This window comes from Anthonomus grandis, chromosome 6 (genome assembly GCF_022605725.1).
Source record: "Anthonomus grandis grandis chromosome 6, icAntGran1.3, whole genome shotgun sequence".
In the NCBI taxonomy this organism is placed as follows: domain Eukaryota; kingdom Metazoa; phylum Arthropoda; class Insecta; order Coleoptera; family Curculionidae; genus Anthonomus; species Anthonomus grandis.
Genome location: NC_065551.1, coordinates 36415144 through 36434031, shown reverse-complemented (window position 1 = coordinate 36434031; position 18888 = coordinate 36415144). Strand labels below are relative to the sequence as shown.

General features: G+C 32.5%; 1 protein-coding gene across 3 annotated transcripts in view; it reads left to right on the top strand.

The window, feature by feature from the left end:
• The first annotated feature begins 254 nt into the window (after nucleotides 1-254).
• Nucleotides 255-18888, top strand: part of LOC126737947 (dopamine D2-like receptor) — a 295035-nt gene continuing 276401 nt past the window's right edge. For all 3 annotated transcript variants that reach the window (XM_050443069.1, XM_050443067.1, XM_050443068.1), the window contains exon 1: nucleotides 255-943. In XM_050443069.1, the coding sequence (XP_050299026.1) occupies nucleotides 470-943 (474 nt within the window). In that variant the 5' untranslated portion in view covers nucleotides 255-469. The remainder of the gene's footprint in view (nucleotides 944-18888) is intronic.

Below are 18888 nucleotides of genomic sequence, written 5' to 3'. Positions count from 1 at the left end.
ACTCCGTTTAGTGCCCACACTCGATTAAACTTCATCAAATATTCAAATAACCCTTCTAAATGCAATCCCATTCATTCCTTACCGTATCGTGCCAACTAAAAGATCGCGAAAAAAATAGCTGAATATTATATTCCCGAGCTCGTGTGGCGCCCCTGAGAGACAGGGCGGCGCCGGACGCGCGTCGTCGTCGTCGTCTTTTTCGACGCCGACGTCGTTTCGGCGCTCGCTCCGGTTAAAGCGGGCGCCCCGTCAGTTTCGCAGGACACCCGGAGAGCCTCGCGATCATCCTGAATCGACTTTCGACCCCCGGAACGTACGCACGCACGCGACCACCCTCGTGACGAGATTTCATTCAACATGTTGTGGTGATGAAGAACGATCAACATCAACGATGACGATGTTTGATTTGAAACCGGGGAGGACGTGGTGGGTGTCTAAGAAAAAATAATAAACAACTGAAACAATCACGATGGCCCAAGAAGGTGGTTTAGAGTCGCGGTTTAACGGGACCGAAAACTCATCGGATTACGGCGATGATCGATCATCGTTGATCGACGGTGCCAGTGGGTCGTTCATGCTCTTCAGCGACGACATCGATCAGTACTTCAGCAAAATCAACCTGACGAACGTTACGGACTTTTCGACGGTGTTCGTACAGCAACAGTTGAGCAATTGCACGTTTTATGCGAATAACGTGACGAACTTGACGTCCTCGTGCGTGACGTCAACGACGACGAGCGGGACAAGTGAGAGCGATCGTAACTATTGGGCTCTGGTCCTGCTGATCGTCCCGATCTTGACCCTCTTCGGGAACGTGTTGGTGATCTTGAGTGTCTACAGAGAACGGACTCTACAGACCGCCACCAACTATTTTATCGTTAGTCTCGCTTTGGCCGATCTGCTTGTCGCCGTCGTGGTCATGCCGTTTGCGGTTTATGTTTTGGTAAGTCATTTCTTTCGGTTATATCGGAGATTAATGTTTAATTATTAACTACAAAACACAAATGCCCTCTACTGAAGGTGCAATAATTCGAACTATTTTTGACATGTCTAAGCTGTATGGTTTACGGGTACATAAAGAGAAAATTTTAATAAGTGGCTGTACGACAAAAATAAAAGTCACTTCGACAAAAGTTTGTTTTAAATAACTATATTAAAACACACAATAAAGTACATAAGTGACACCAGAGAAAACAATTAATGAAGAAAGTGGTTTTTAAAAATTTAACTAAAGAAGCGGTGAGAAGGACGAGAAATTAATTTTGATATATTTTAGCAGCACGAAATTTTACTGGCTTTTAGGATTAATATCCTTTATTATTGCACGAACGAATTTTATTAACTTTATATTTTAATTTTGATAACGAGCTTTTGGCTTTCGCTGAGCCATCTTCAATCGTTCTATTTCATTATACGAATAAATGCGGACTGAACTGTTTTAAAAAGAATAACACCACGCAAAAACTTCTCCTTCGTAAGATGACGCAATCCTGTCGGCAACGCGATAAAAGAGTTTGTTATGATTTCAAACCGAAGGCGTCTTGTTTTCTCCGAACTAGAAACACAAACAAGTCTCTTATATTAATAAAAACCCTATACTATTTAAAATCTAATATCTGTTGAAATTAATTTTCAACATAAGCTATAACTATTGGCAACCCGTCTAACCAATCAGATTTGAAAGAATGCGTAGTCAAATTCGGCGCCAAATTTTAATTTAATTAGGCGCGGGAAATTTGAAAGCTACTAAATGGCACAACCACACGGGTACTCAACTCGGTTAAAACAGATTGTCATCAATACTCCTTTTTTTTCAACACATTTCCTTTCTTTTAAAGCTCTTCTTTCCTTAATGTTAGGTTATAAAAATTATGAAAAGAATTTGCATAAAAAAACCTATTTTAACCAAATAAAACGCTAGCTAACTCTGCAATTTGATGTAGTTTGTTAACTTGGACAAACATCTATAGAATACAAACTGTAATTTTAACTTTTGTAATCAGAAAAAAAATAAAAAAAACCTTCGTACCACTAAATAGGTTTACATTACAATTAAACAAAAATATATTATTTAATTATTTAAAATATTAAAATACAAGATTTCAAGTATTCTAATACAATATAGAGGGAGTGCCAACAATACGCCCTGTATATTATGGTACTAAAATGTGAGGCAAAAAGAGTACTTGAACGTTTTTAAAATTTTCGTGCAGCGTTGCAACGTAATTAATTTTTTTATGTTATTTTAGAGGGGTCGTTTAGAAAATCATAATTAACTTAAAATTTATTCTGCGCCTTAACTTAATTTTTATTTTGCAGTTATGCTATTAGAAATTTTTTAAATGAGCATTTTGATGACCGGTGGATAGGGAGAGGTGGGCCGGTCCCTTGGTCCGCAAGATTACCAGATTTGACTAAACTGGATTTTTTTACAGGAGAGTAAAATATCTCAAAAAGTACTTGGTTTAGCTATAAAACATATTAAATAAAAAATTGAGGGATTTGAGGGACAAACTTAATTAGATAAAAATATACAGGGTGTTGAAAAATTTCAGATAATGCGTATTTAATTTCAGCAAGTTTGAAAGTTCTTTAGAAACACCCTGTATTAAAAAATTACAAATTATCATAGTCAGCCTAGAGGAGGTACCCTAGACTAACTGTGGTACAAGTTTCATAGGCGCAGAATAAATTTTAAGTTAATTGTGTTTTTTTAACGAACCCTCTAAAAGGCAAAAAATAACATAAAAAAATTAATTACGTTGCAACGTCGCACGGAAATTTTAAAAACGTTATACCAAAGTAAAGTACTCTTTTTGCGTCACATTTTAGTACCATAATATACAGGGCGTACCATTTAAAAAAAATCATATTTTATAGTAACTTTTTTGTGACACACCCAGTATACATAAAAATATTTTTAGTTCGTAGGTTTTTGGTCAACCCTACAACTTTTTGCTTTACCTCGTATAGTTAAGGCACTATCTTAGCCGTACACCTTGTTGGCACACCCTGTATAATGGACACTGTTAATTTATAATACATTAAAAATTTTAATATTATAGTAAAAGTGTTGGAGATGTTCTGTTTGTATGCCAAAGACTACAATAAATAAATAATTAGTGCAACAACCTAAAATTCCATTTATATATGCAATTATAATATCCTTATTTATTATAATATCAATAAGATAATAATTACAATTGGAAAAATCATATTAAAAAAATTTTGTTCTTGAGTGAAACATTGAAAAAGTATTAAGTGAAATGTAGTTTAATAATATATAAAATAAAATCTTAAAAAATTTTTAAAAATAATCAACATATAATAGGAAGAAATAACAAAAAACATAATTATTACACTATAGCAGAAAATCAAAATATAAACTCCTAAAACAAAACTGAATTATCCTTTAATATATCTGAAGGATCACTATAAATATAAATATATAGGTGTAAAAACTAGTAGTATTTATATAACGGATATAAAGTCTGCACATAATAAATATATACTCTAAAAATCAACAATATTCAATATAAAAATATTAAATTCCTATAGAGGAAGTGGCCTATTAATGAGTTGCTGATATAGTCTGCATTGGTGCAGGTCAAAAAATTTAAAAATGTAAAAGTTGACAAGTTGTACATGAAATAGAACAATAAAAGACACTATACATCGATATAAGTAGTGTTCAACTAGTTGTTAGCAACATTATATTTTATAGTAATAGATTGCCCATTAACAACAAAGTGTATAGAATTGGCTTAATGTCAGAGTAGTCAACAGTTAACTCATTTATAGTGACTATATTAGTATTACTTTGATCACAAATAGTTGAATAGACATTCATCTCAATTGCTTCCAAGTCTTTAATGTAGTTAATTATCAGAATTTTAAAAACCTCTGTCTTAACTGTATGTAGTGTAAAAAAAATAGAACACTGGCATTTTATATGATTTTTTAAGACCTCGAATCATGAATCTAAGAGCATGATTTGCTTGGTTGGAGTTTTTACCCAGAGAACCTAAGTCCTCAAACTCTGAATATCTCGACTTGACGTTACATCTTTCAGTGAAAACTTTTTGTAAAATGCTCAAAATAATTCGAGAATATCTCAAAAAGTGGAAAATTTGACAAAAAACTGCCGACCTAAACTAATCATTTTATTTAAGAGCCTCTTTCCATAATTTTGGTAACTAGATAGAATTGTTGTGTTATTCAAAATCAAATATGTGCTTAGTAAAAGTGGATTTTGAGTTACAGTTAATAAGTACCTACATAAGGCTTTAGACATATACAAGCTGTTTCATAATTAGTGGGACAAACTTAAAGAGGTTATAGAGGGCATTAAAATAAGGAAGTTTGCGCAATAATCCTTATCCAAAAATCATTAGATTTTGAGATACAGGGTGATAAAATTAAAAAACAAATTTTATTGTTCACGATAAACCTAACATCTCTGTAGATATTTTTCTGAAAATTAGTAGGTAGTTTTTAAGCATCTAGTACTAGTTTTTAATACATAATTTAATTTTTTATTTTACCAGTGGCGTCCATGCGTCCATTAGAATTTAGTAAACTCTTAAAAAGAATTGTACGCTACTGTTTTCTCTGCAAATAAAAATTAGTTTTCAAATCCTCATTTAACTTAGAGCAATTTTTTTTTTGCCTTGTTTTCTCTGACGTATCATTTTCGCATAAAAAAATTAAATCCATTAATCTTTAAAATCGTTTATTGTAACCGTATTCATATTAAATTTCTGTTTTTCCCATTCTTGGGCCGTATGTTTGTCTAATTTGCCGACAATAATGTAAATTAATAACGTATCCCAATTATTCGTGGGTTTTCCTAACTGCGAGAGAATAATCAAATGTTTAAAGAGATTTTCATATAAAAATCGTATTTTTGATGCTGTTGGAGTTGATACACTTTCCATATTAAAGATGGCTCGAATGTGATTTTGAATAAGATAATGATAATTTGATAATGTATTTCTCGCTAAAATTTACATTTTTAGTTTCATCAAGTATTTATTATGAAGAAAAAAAATTAAATGATTTTAATGTGGAATTTGGTACCAGAAAGTGAATTTTTGCCATTGTTAATATTAAAAATTAATTTTTTTTTAATTTGATCACCCTGTAACTCAAAATCTAATCATTTTCGGATAGCCCCCTATTTATGGCGTAATCTTGCTTATTTTGAGGCCTCTACAACGCCTCCGAGTTTGTCTCTCTAATTATAGAACACCCTGTCTATATTTCACCGTCTATCATAATATTTTTAAACAGATCGATGAAGAAAGCGAAGTTCCAAATATCCAAATTCAAGGGTATATTTAAAGAATTAATGACTTTATTAAAAATTGCACTGAAAAAAAAATTAGAATCTATCTTTGTCTTACACACAAAAATAACTAACTGCATTACTTTTCTTAGGATATTGGGTCGAAGAAATAGAGATTTATGGCAGTAACAAGGTGTAAGACAAAAACAGATTTATTTGATTTTTCCTAAAAAAATTTACTATTTTTAATAATTATTTTATTTTTTATTTATTTAAAGCAGTACAGCCCAACAGTATATCCATTTAATGGGCAATATAAATTACATACCTATATATATGTCATTATAAATGTTCAAAATATAAAGATAAACTAAGTCTAAATAGCTTATAAGTACCTAAAAAATTATTTTAAGAGAAAAAAAGAAAAAAAAAACAAGAATTTCAGAGAGAGAGGAAAGAAGAAAAAAAAAACAAAAATATCATTTAAACCCGAAATATAAATCAGCTAAGCATACTAAATAGAGTACCATAACAGATGCGATACGTAAACTTTAGAATACCAAGTCGCGAATATAAGTTCATTAAGAAGTAGTAAACAACTCTGTAAAAACTTTAATTAAATTATTACGTGAGCAAACAAATAGATCACAGAATGGCGTTATTTTGTTTGAATTGTCTGACATTACGTATAAGGGTGAACTTAATATTACATTTGTCCTGGCCCCTGGGCAATAAAATAAGTTTGTGTTTCTTGAGTTGAGACGCGGCACAGAAAAATTTAGATTCTCTAGTAGCTCAGGACAATCAACTTTCCCATGCAATATCTTATGCACCAACAAGACCGACGATCTATTTCTTCTAATTTCAAGAGGTTCCACGGAAAAGCGAGTTAGGAGAGTTTCGTAAGAGATTCCCTGAGGAGGATAAAATCCGTCAGCCTTAAAGGAAAGATACTTTAAAAATTTTCTCTGTATTTTTTCGATAGAATATTTATGAACCTGGTAGTAAGGGTTTCACACCATAGAAGCATATTCCAATTTAGAACGTAAAAGAGCAAAATATAAGTTTTTTAAGGCTTCTATGTTACTGAAACCCCGACAGTTTCGCACAATAAATCCAAAGACTCTACTAGCACTGTTTGATATATTATCTATCCGGTTCACAAAGGTAAGCTTATTATCAAACACCACACCTAAATCACTGATTGATGAACATCGAGTAAGTTTTGTGGAAAGGGTGTAATCGAATTTGATTATATTTTTCCTTCTAGAAAAGGACACCACCTTACACTTAGACACATTTAGATTTAACCTGTTTTCATCACACCACAGACTTACACACCTCAAATCGTTTTGCAAAGACATGCAATCAGTAGTATTGGTTACAGAAGAATAGATTTTTAGATCATCAGCAAATAAGAGCTTTTGTTAATCTAGTTTATCACTTAAGTCATTGATAAATAAGAGAAAAAATAATGGACCTAAATTTAACCCTTGGGGAACCCCCGATGACGCAGTATATTTATAGGAACAGAAACCCCGTTGACAGACGTATTGCTTTCTATTTAAGAGATAGCTCTTAAAAAGGATCAAGGAATCCGATAGAAAACCAAAACTATGAAGTTTATTTAAGAGTATATTATGATCCAAGCGATCAAAAGCCTTTGAAAAATCTAGATAAATTACATCATCATTATTGTAGTTACATCATTGTTTTAAGGTACCAAATTGTACTATATATAAGCAGTTGAAAGTTCAAAAAACAATAATTGGTATTCAATTTAAGCCATCAAGTAAACTGCTCAACAATCGAACTGGATAATTTATAAATTACCGAAATTTGCCTAAAAAATTAAAATTCATCAAGTTGCGTTTCATACTATGAGCAAATCCTGGTAATAGCAAATATTTTTTGTCGTTTTTCCTTTTTTTTCATACATTCTTATCTCTTTTAAAAAATTCGGTTTCAAAATTCTAACAATTTAGGGTATGTACCGTTTTCAACAGTCAGTACAGGATTGTACTGTGCTGATTTTACTGTAATTTGTCGTTCCGATTTTATACAGCGTGCTGTTTTGCTCCAAAAAAGGAACAGTTTTCAGCACTGTTTTCACAACTACAACATAACCTATAAAACCAAATTACCTGTTTCTGTTTTGTTTTCCGGTACGGTATTTTGCTTTATTAAAACCAGACCACATTTGTTAATAAAATAAATATGACTGAAAAAGCAAGATGGTAAGAATAATAGACGCAGAAAATAATTTTTGAATACCACATTGAAGTTACACCGGAAGAATACGAAAGAGCGCAAACAGGTTAGTGCGTTGTATGAGAGCTTTTTAAGTGGTAAATTTTATTATTGTTAAACATTTTAAAACCACATTTATTATTTCAGACATGATTTTTGCAACCAAACTGCTTGAAAATAAGTCCCACAACGTAAACAAGAAGATTCAAGAAATCAACATCAACAACACTTCTGACGGTTTTGACATTCCCCCACTATTTTACTGTATCTACAGTAGCTTTTATCCCCAGTCAATCCAGTAAAGATTAATGACGTCACTGACGCATTTATGACGTCATTCAGTACTGAATCAGTAAACTGAAAGGAATATCGGAACGACGTCCAGTAAATTCAGTACTGACAGTTGATAACGGTACATACCTTTAGTCACATAAAAGTGCTTGTAGAGACTTTATTATTCTCATTGCCACCAATAAATCTCGTTACTTTCTTAAAAATAATGGTTCTACGACGGTTAGAAACAGTGCAACTCGAGCAACTAGTACGTTGGCTACAGGAGAGCCTAACACAAGAAGAAGTTGCTAACCGGCTTAATGTGTCCCAAAGTGTCGTGAGTCGTGCATGGAATCGCTATGTAGAGACTGGGTCTGCAGCTTACAGGCATGATGGAGGCCGAGAACGTGCTACAACTCATGCTCAAGACCGCTATATAACAGTAACCGCAAGAAGAAACCGAACATTTACGGCTTCGAGAATTAACAGCTACTGGAAGGGTAATTTTTAATCAGATTGTTAGAAGAAGATAACATGCGTCCCATTTAAGAGCCAGGCGATGTGTCACACATCCACGGTTGACGGGGGAACATCGTGCATGCAGAAATCGGTGGGCAATAGAACACAGTAAATGGAATTTTCAAAACTGGAGGTCTTGTATGTTTACGGATGAGTCCAGATTTCGGTACATATGTGTGATGGTCGAATTTTGGTGTGGAGGGAAAGGGGACAGCGATGCCATGAATTTCATGGCATTACCAGAATGTACTGGACTGGCCACCACGTTCACCCGACATGAATTGCATTGAACATGTCTGGGCCGAAATGTCTCGAAGATTAAACTAGCTCGAACAGCCACCTCTAACCTTAGAACAACTAGCCAATCAGTTACCCGAAATATGGCAAAACATTTCTCAACACTACATTAACAACTTAATAAGAACTATGCCAAACAGGGTGACAGCACTAAGACGAGCCAGGGATGGACCTACGAGGTATTAATTTTCATGACAGGACTTTGGGGCACGCTTTACAGGGTGTAATTTTATTTTCATTTTTCCTGTTGTGTGTTGAAAAATTTAAATTTTTTAGGAGATATCTGTTTATTTAATTTTTTTTTGGGGTTATTGTGAGTGAACTTAATAGAGATTTATTTATTACATTTAATTTTATTTTATTGTAAATCATTGGCAAACTAAAATGACTGCTTACGAAACATTAGAACGTGTTTAATCGAGCTTAAAAGGAATGCCGGCAATCAAAGTCTAAACGCGATGACGCTTTACTCCTTCAATTGACAATCCATTAACGGACTTGACAAGTCTCTTGACCCAATTATTGCAGGGGCAGATTTCATTTGTTACAGGGCAGACGTGAATGATTTAGTTCGAATGCTATACGAGGTTTTTTTATTATATTGAGTTAATCAATTGTTTAAGAAAAAATTAAAGAAACAAAAGCGATGATTCACTTTTTTGTTTTATTTAAAAAATCGCTTTTTTTTAAAATGATTTTTTAAAGCTTTTTGATTAATTCGAACTCATAATTTCACTAATTTTTTATACGTTCTTAGGACTTGAGGCGAAAATTCCGAAACAAAGCAAAGGAAAAACAACTAAAAAACACATAAATCAGTAGGGCCAATTTGAAAGTTTCTTTCAGTGAATATAAATGCTCCGCGCGACTCTTCCCTTAGGGCGTGGAATCAGTTTTCTTTTATCCGGTTTTTAGTATTTCGTGTCCGCTTAATATTTTCCTTTATTTCCGGGGCAGGGGTCGCCCACTTGACTTTACAACTTTCCCTAGCTTTCGTTTAAATAACCCCCACTCGAATTACTTTACGGTTCGATGGGCAATTTTAAAGTTACCATCCGGAGTTCTTGGAGAGGGTTGTTGTTAAGGCTTATTTTTTTTTGAATTTAATTTTGTATGAAAACAAAGTTTAACTTAAGATTAAGCTTTTAAGAACCAGTTGAAAAATATATGTATACTAAAGAAATAGGTGTCTACAAGTATTACATTAATGTACATCAATCTAATGCGATTTTCTATAGATTTCTAATTGAATTTTCTTAAGGTGGAGGAATATTGACCACCTGTCTTATTTTTGTTTAAATTTGTTAATAAAAAATGGAAATATTTATTTAAAAATTCACGTTGCCAATACCTCTAAACAATGATATAAAACGAATAATTTATTGACGGATTTGGCATTTTACAATAAGAAATATTTTATGAATAATAATAATATTAACAGTTCTTTACATATTATTTTATAATATAAAATATAAAAAGCAACAATGTTGTAAATGCTATGAAAGGCAAAAATCTCTTTTGCACACCTAAGTCATCTACATAGAGCACGATAAAACATTCAATAAAACAATGAAATATATACATTAATAAAACAAGTAAACACCATTATTAATAAATTTATTAATTATTAATTATTTAGGCCCCATAAATTGGTACAAAAGACTTAGGTAAAAAAAAAATTCTGGTAATAGAGTCTTAAGTTTACATAAGACCTTCGTACCAAAACATTGTAAAAGGAAAATAGTGCCATAATGACTTAAGTCAATTTAAGTCCTTTATATCAAAACGTTATTTTTAAATTTAAAATTGCATTGCTGACTTTGTCATTATTATGTATATGGAATGTCACGTGGTTAGAAGTTTATGTTTAGTCGTTGTTTGTTTATCGTAGAAAATCGTTGAGTTAACATGTGTGCAAGAAGTAAACTTATTTTGCAATTGGCAAGAAAATATGAAGAAACAGGTAAATATTATTGTTATAATTTTTAAAATTGTCTTATGTTTATTATTAGTAAAGTATTTTAATACGACATAACATAAATTTACAAAAATATAAATTATTAATTCCAGTTATATCACTATTCCATACCCCGGATAATCATCACGAAGAAATGCCTAATACTGATCACCCTAGTTACAAAATTTTAATGCCTTCTCCAACTGTTAATTCGGATTTTTGAAATAATATTTTAGACTTGAGAAGCCAGGGCAGATTTGACAACTATCTTAAATACAGATAACAGTTATGCAGATAAGGACTATTTACCTGGACAATCTGAAAGTGAAAGCACTGACGACAACATTGATTTATTGTCCATTCAAAGAAAAATAAGTCGTTCAAAGACTAATATTTCCTCTACTAATATTCAAATTAGTATGTTAAGTTTTTAGATCGTTATATTTTTTAAATTTTAGAATCACAAGAAAAATTGAACATAACTGATCAAGCTGGACCTAGTGCTTTCTGAACAATAATTGGAGGCAAAGTTCATATAGATAAACCATTAAAAAAGTGGTCCCGAGTTGTAAGAAAAGAGAGAACTGAAAAAATTCATTCTGGACAAAGTTACGTGAATATAAGCGGTAAAATGGTAAATGCAAGCCTTTAAAAGATTGTAGAAAAAAATGCTCACAAACACAAAATGAAAACGGTCGAAAAAAAATTTTTGATGAATATTGGTCCTTAGGATCCCATAGCAAAAGGGTAACATTTATTGCAAATCTAATTAATTCCAAAGATACCCAAGTAAGTCGTAAAAGAAAACGCGACTCTTCAAAAAACAGCGAAGTAACTTACGAATATTTTTTTGAAATAAATGGAAAAAGGAGTTGAGTGCGTACACATATTAAATCGTTCCCTTCTCGCGAGAGTCATTATACGAGACGCACAAACGATAAACGGTACCTACCATCGCACCTAAATCTGCGAATTATGTACGATCTGTACAAAGAAGGAAGGCAAAATCCCGTGGGAAGAACGATATATGAAAAAGAATTTCACAAATTAAAACTATCGTTTAAAAAGCCATATATTATTATGTTGATACCTGCTATAAATGCGATACTCTTAGTATGTGTTAAAAATAACTGTGATGAAATGTAATAAATATTGAGCGGTACGGTAATTTAGTGATAGATAGAGAGACCCTTAGTGATAGACTGTATTTCTATTACCCTGTTAGCCACATATAATTTCCATCTACTTGGATATCCTTGTATCCAAGCCAAAGAAATTTTGGAATTAGTCCACAAATAAATTTTTGTAGGTTTGGTTTTAAGATTTTTTAATAAATAGTCCTGTAGTCTAGCTACACAAAGTGCTGCTGTTAGCTCAAGCTTCGGTAAGGTGACTATTGTATTGTCCTGAATCTATATAATCTGAGAACCCAGCCGACCTGTTAACAAAAGGAATTTCTGCAAAGCTTTTATTCGAGTCCAGTTTGTGGAAGCACGGTCCACAGTGGTTGAGTCGAGAAAAAGAAGAATGGCCTGAATGCAAAAATACTGAAAATAAAGGATTTGCGACATAAAGAGCCATTGTTAGGGATTAAAAATTATAGTAGCCTGGAACGAGTTCTTAGGATTACTGCTTATATAAAACGATTTATTTTAAACCCTAAAGTGCCTAAAGTAGAAAGAAAACTTGATATAATGACAGCTGAGGAATTAAAAGAGGCCTTTAAGTATTGGAACAGGAACAAGAATTCGGAAAAGAAATAAAAGCTGTACGAAACAATGAGCCCATCGATGTGAGTTCAAAAATATTAACTTTAGGGTCTCATTTGGATGAAGATATAATATTAAGAATCGGAGGTCGTCTACAAGAATCTGCATTGTCATATAGCAAACTCATCTAGGAGATCTCATTCCAATGTGAATGAACTCAAACCAATGTGTCATTTGTAAGAAACTTAAGGCGGGAAGTCTGCAATTTGCACCCCCTCCTAAGGATCGCATTACTATTGCCAACCCCTTTAAAGTTACTGGAATAGACATTGCTGGACCTTCATATATTGCTACTGCAAATGATGATCAAAAAACCAAAGTCTACATAGTGTTATTAACGTGTGCAGTTATTCGAGCAGTGCATTTGGAGCTCGTAGTAGATCTATCTACTGAGAGCTGCATTCGAGCATTGAGGACATTTTTTGCCAAAAGAGGAGTTCCCAGTGTAATGTATTCAGATAATGCTAAGACTTTTAAACGAACAGCAAATGAATTTCAAATGTTGTTTGCATTTTTAAACAGTAGTAAGTAGTGTTCGAAATATCTGCTCCAAACTCAATATTGAATGGAAGTTTATAGTTGAGAGGGCAGCGTGGCGGGGCGGATGGTGAAGACGGTTAAAGATGCTTTAAAAATGATGTTAGGAAAGTCTGTGGTAAATTATGATGAACTTCAAACTACCTTAGTAGAAGCTATAGCCATTGTGAACTCTCGTTCACTTACTTATATAGACAACAGTGATCCAAAAAACATGACATTAACTCCCAATCATTTTTTGACTGGAAATACCCATACTTCAAATTTTTTTAATTTTGCTAAGGCACATGAAACAGATGATATATTGAAATTGTGGGCAAGAAGAATTGCCGTAAAGAAGAGATTCTGGAAGGTATGGTCTTCTGACTATCTACAACAGCTAAGATCTGCACATTGTAATATCAAAGGTACAACGCAGATCTTTAAAGTTGATGACGTGGTACTGTTGCACGACCAGCGTTTGCCAAGGCAGCAGTGGAAGTTAGTTAGAGTAGAAAATGTTTATCTGGGAAAAAATGGGCGTATTCTAGCCTACGAAATACGAACCAGCAATGGAACTACCATAAAGAGACCACCGGGGAGAATGTTAAAAATAACCGATAAAATGTAATAAATATTGAGCGGTACGGGTTAAACGGGATAGTGCGGCAGAAAAAACAATATCGAATTACCAAGTGCCGAGTGTCGGCGTGCAAAACAAAGACTTAATGGTATCGGGTCAAGTGTTCGTTATTTTAGTTTTTAGCTTAGTTAGTCTTTACTTAGATTTGTTCAAAGTAGGGTGTCGCTTAATAAAAGTATGCAAATACAGGTTGCTTCTAAATCAGGAAATAACGAAACAAACGTTTACAACAGGAACTGGAATTGCATCACAACCAAGCTATAATGCTGCATTCGAAGCAAAAACTAAAGATAAGACGGAAGCTAAAATGCTTTAGTTTTGATCTCCAGCAGTGCCTTCCAACACCCTTTATAACTTCTTCAGTAGCGTTCTAAAAACGTCAGCTCTGGACGTATAATTTAACAGTGCTTGATAGCAATGGAGAATCGACGCATTACATGTGGCATAAAGCATTGGCTGCTTGTACACTTACATTAAAAATTTGCCCAATGATGTAAATAATATAACTTTTTACTCCGACACATGTGATGAACAAAATCGAAACAGTCATGTCGCTGCTATGTTCTAGTGAAAATCCCAATTTAACGATAAACCACAAGTCCTTAATATCTGGGCATACACATATGGAATGTGATGTTGATCATTCCATGATAGAAAAGCGAAAAAAGAAAATGGAAGTTCCAGTATATCATGCACACGTTTGGTACCAGTTGGTGAGAACAACTGGAAGAAAAAGACAATTTAAAGTCCATGAAATGGAGCAAAATGAATTCTTGGATTTTTCCGGGCTATTAAAATCAGTAATGGTCAACAGAAAGAAAAATATATTAGGCGAACAGTTTTATTGGCATAATGTGCAATGGCTACAATATAATAATGGCGGCATGGTACGTTAAAAAAGTTCTATATTTGATACTAAAGATTTTGAAGTTATAAGCTTTCTGAGACGGGGCAAAAGTCAAAACCTAAAAGATTTGGTAGTTAAGGAACTGTATACTGAAGGGTTACTTCCAATATCAAAGGAGAAAAAGAAAGACTTGTGTTCGCTTTTTTCTTTAGTGCCACCAATTTTATCAAAATTTATTTATCGATACTAAAGTTATTGATAATGACCCAGATCTAGTAGATGAAGCAGTAGAACAAGAAGAAAATTAAGTACTTACTTAGGCTAAATGAATCAATGAGTTTGTAAGGGAAAAAAGTTAGTTTGTGTTTTTTAAAACATGTTTTTGATATTATTTGCCTTATTAAAAGTTACTCCATTCTGACATGTCCTTTATTAAAAATCAGTAAGCTAAAAAAAACTTTTTTTTTGTTCATAAAGACTTAAGTCATTCAAATTTTGGAAAATACACTTTTGTAAATAATGAATAATATTTGATCTAAAAAATACAACAAACAATCAAAAACTTTAGGCTTTAAATTAATAATCGGATTTACAGCAATTTTTTAAATTCGCAAATTCGTTTTCTGAAAACTAAATTTTTTGACTTAAGCCCCTATTACCTAACATCGAAAAAATTTCCCTGTGACACATCGGACTCAATAAGTATGTCCTCAGATAAACAATTAACAATTTTATACTAACACAATCGAATGCTTTAGAGAAGTCATCAGTATATATTCCTCCAGGATCACTAAATTCGTAACTATGGACCTACCCGTCACAAAACCATGTTGCTCTCTAAAACAACAGACTTAAAGCTTTTTGGGAAATTTGATAGGTATTTTAAAAGTTGGACAATAATTATCAACCTCTGACCTGTTGGTATTAAGTGAAATAGTAAATAGGGGTTCGTAATAAAATAACTATAGGCTCCTAAATTATAATATAAGTACAATTCTGTAAAATAACTTGTGACTGTAGTTCTCGATTTTTTAAATTTTTTAATAAAATGACATAGCTATCATATTTTAGTCATTTATGTTTAAAGGTTCGTATAAAAAATGCAAATATTTACTTCAAAATTCACTTTTCCGATCCCTGTATACAATGATTTTTTATAAGTAAAATAGCAAATAAGAGTTCGTAATAAAATATTTAGAGGTTCTTAAAGTATGCAGTTCAAGTCTAAAGGTACCCCTTCACGTACAGTCGCGGCCTGCGCTCCGGGACGCGTATTGGCATTGTATACCATTATTCAGCTCGGCACTACATTGAATCGTGGTAGACTATGGCCATATGCTTTATCTAATTTCATAGGCCATCCTATACTACAATTCAAAGCTTCGCTATTACTTTAGCGCGCTGAAATACTGAAATGCAGTACGCAATGGATGTCAATTGCTCGTGTGATCAAACAAACACTTGCGTTACATTTTTCTTTTGCGCTTCCAAAATTGGAGCCTTGCCATTAGCTTGTGTATTACATACAGCTCAGATGGAAGCAAATTATACATTAGCCTTTAACTTGATTAAAGAAACATTAGGTAATGAAGGTTTTGGTAATTCTGGCTGTCCTAGTATATTCATGACCCATGATAGTTCATCAGAAAGAAATGCGCTGACATATGTGTTTTCATCGGAAAATGTAAAGCCAAAGCTCCTTCTTTGTGTCTTTCATGTTTTCCAAGCTTTTTGGCGTTAGTTGTGGGATAGCCACAATGAAATACCCAAAGAAAATAGGAAGACTGTAATGATTTTATTTCGTGCCATAATGTATGCATCAACTTTAGAAGAAGCAGAATAATCTTTAAACGATCTGATGAAAAATAACATTGTTTTAAAGTAGCCACATTTAAAAAATCACATTAGTGCTCTTTGGCAACGAAGAGAAGAGTAGTGTTTATGTTTTCGTGCATCTTTAATTACTAGGGGAAATAATAAAAATAACTTTGTAGAAGCGTCAATTCGTATATTTAAAGATATCGTTTTGCAAAGATGCAAGACATTTAACATATGTGCATTAGTTGACTTTGTTATTAACGTCTTTGAATCTTATCATAAGAGACGTTTGCTGTTATTTGCTAGTAGTCGATCATCGAAAAATGAAATTCTGTATAGTAAATTTTGCGATAAAACTGAAAAGCTCTACTGTGAAAAAAATAATGAAAATATATATTATGTAACAAGCAGTAATGATAACACATTTATCTACACTGTAGATACCACTTTGGAAACGTGTGATTGTACATTCGGAATAGGCGGCAAGTTTTGTAAGCATTTTTGTGCTGTGCAACAAAAATTTGGACTTTTTCTTTTAAATGCTCCTTTACTTACTGCAACTGACAAAAAAATGTTAGCAAAGCTAGGGCTTGCTAACATTTTGCTCTTGGACACAGTGTTTCAAACGTTTTTTTTTGAAAATATGGATTTAGGTGATCATTCTGAAAGCCATTTAAGTAATATACCATGTCAAAGTGCAACGCAGCAGATCATTGCAGCAACTGAAAAAATATATGAATCTAATGTTCTAGACAAAGAATCAAATGATTCAAAAGCTGGCAAAAAACACTCTTTAGCTCTTAATAATTTAAAAGATAATTTCGACAGGCTGCTAGAAATGGTATCTGAAAATGGGTCTATGGAGTTAACAAACTGCATTATCAAAGGAAATGCTGAGTTAAATAAAATTACCACACCGACACAACTGGCGACATTTTTCTGCAATTTAAGAAAGGGACGTTCTTCAAAATATATAGGCGTGCAACCTACTTCCATTAGTAGAAGACGAATAAGACAGGGATTTGTATCTGGAAAAAAGCGTATTCAATCGGGTAGACCTTCCAACAAGGAACTAAAAAAGACCATTAAAAGGAAACATAAATTAGAAGAAAATATTTTTAAAAATCAACCAAATGCAAAATGTCACGAAAGAAAAGAAAATTTACATTAATTTTTTTTGTCATTACTTTTATATATTTTCTTTAGAAAACTGAGTTACAGCAGTATATGTTAATATTTTTATTAAAATGCCTTACATTTTGATTTTCCTTTGTAGCTAGTTTTGATCGCTGTAAATTTTTTTGCCGTGTTGTTATTCTTTTTTAAGTCAGAAAACACTATTGATATCTAAAAATATCATTTTAAGGTAAATACATGGATAACATAGTTTAGGTTTTTTTTAAGTACGAAAATGTATATTTTATTAAAAGTTTCAGAATTGAAAATTTTTGTATAAAATTATTTTATTTACATTTGATCGAATAATTTTTTTTTCAGATTTCTCTGAAGAATAATGAATGAAAAAAGTTACATTTTAGTTACCTAATAGTTTTATAAATTAATATTTATGTTATTTCACTTAATGTCATTTACAAATATAAATAAACATATTTATAAATACATTTAATAAACATTTTTTAACAGAAGAAGAATCATTTTAATTCATGTTTTATATAATAATTTTAAAGTAAATACTACTGTTCTCTTACTTTATTCAAGATACCAATATTATGGGCAATAAAACATGACCCCTAAAACTATTTAGGAAAACAGAGCGTATTCTGTATCGTCATAGGAAAGAAATAAATATCTTTTTATGCCATATAAATTTGTATTGCATAGAAAGAAATTTCCTTCCTAGGAGAATACAGAATACGCGCTCTGTTCTTGTTTTTCTGAGACGTAGTATATATTGAACTACAAAACTGCTTTTAAAATAAAACCTATTATATTCTGCATTTCAGAATACTAAATATTACTTACGCTCTGAATCGAAGTATAGAATGGGCTTTAAAATTTTGGTATATAACGTAGACATAGTCTACCACGATTCAAAGTAAGGCCGATCTGAATAATAGTATAGAATGCCAATACGCCTCCGGGACTGTTGGGGTGCCTTGAATCTACACGTTCAGTCTACAACTAGTGACCGTATCCTTCAGTTTACTTTGGAAAGTGGCGGAATGTGAAAATTCTTTCTTTTATTTTTACGAAGAACTGCCAAAAATGAGTTTGATTAAAAGAAAAGCGATTGCTTTGCTACTGTTGGTAGAAGGCGACGAAATAGAAACGCGAAGGAAAAAAAAGAGATATTGGTCAAAACCGTGGTATTTGCGGAGAGACGAACATTCCCATGTCAACTTGTTAAAGGAAATAAACGAAACAAATCCTGAAGATTACCAAAACTATTTTAGAATGGACAAGGAGACTTTTAATGAGTTGTTAAGTTTAGTAAAAGACTATATAATAAAGCAAGATACAGTGATGCGCGTTGCCATATCTCCCGAAGTAAGACTAGCTGCTACATTGCGGTATTTAGTTATAGGAAGATCCTATGAAGATTTAAAATTTTGTACCAGAATATCCCCAAAAACCCTTGGTGGAATTATACCCGAAACATGTCAAGCCATTTATGAAGCTTTAAAGGACGATTATTTAAAAAAAAGTTGGATTGATTATACTTATATCGTACAAAAAAATATATATTTATTT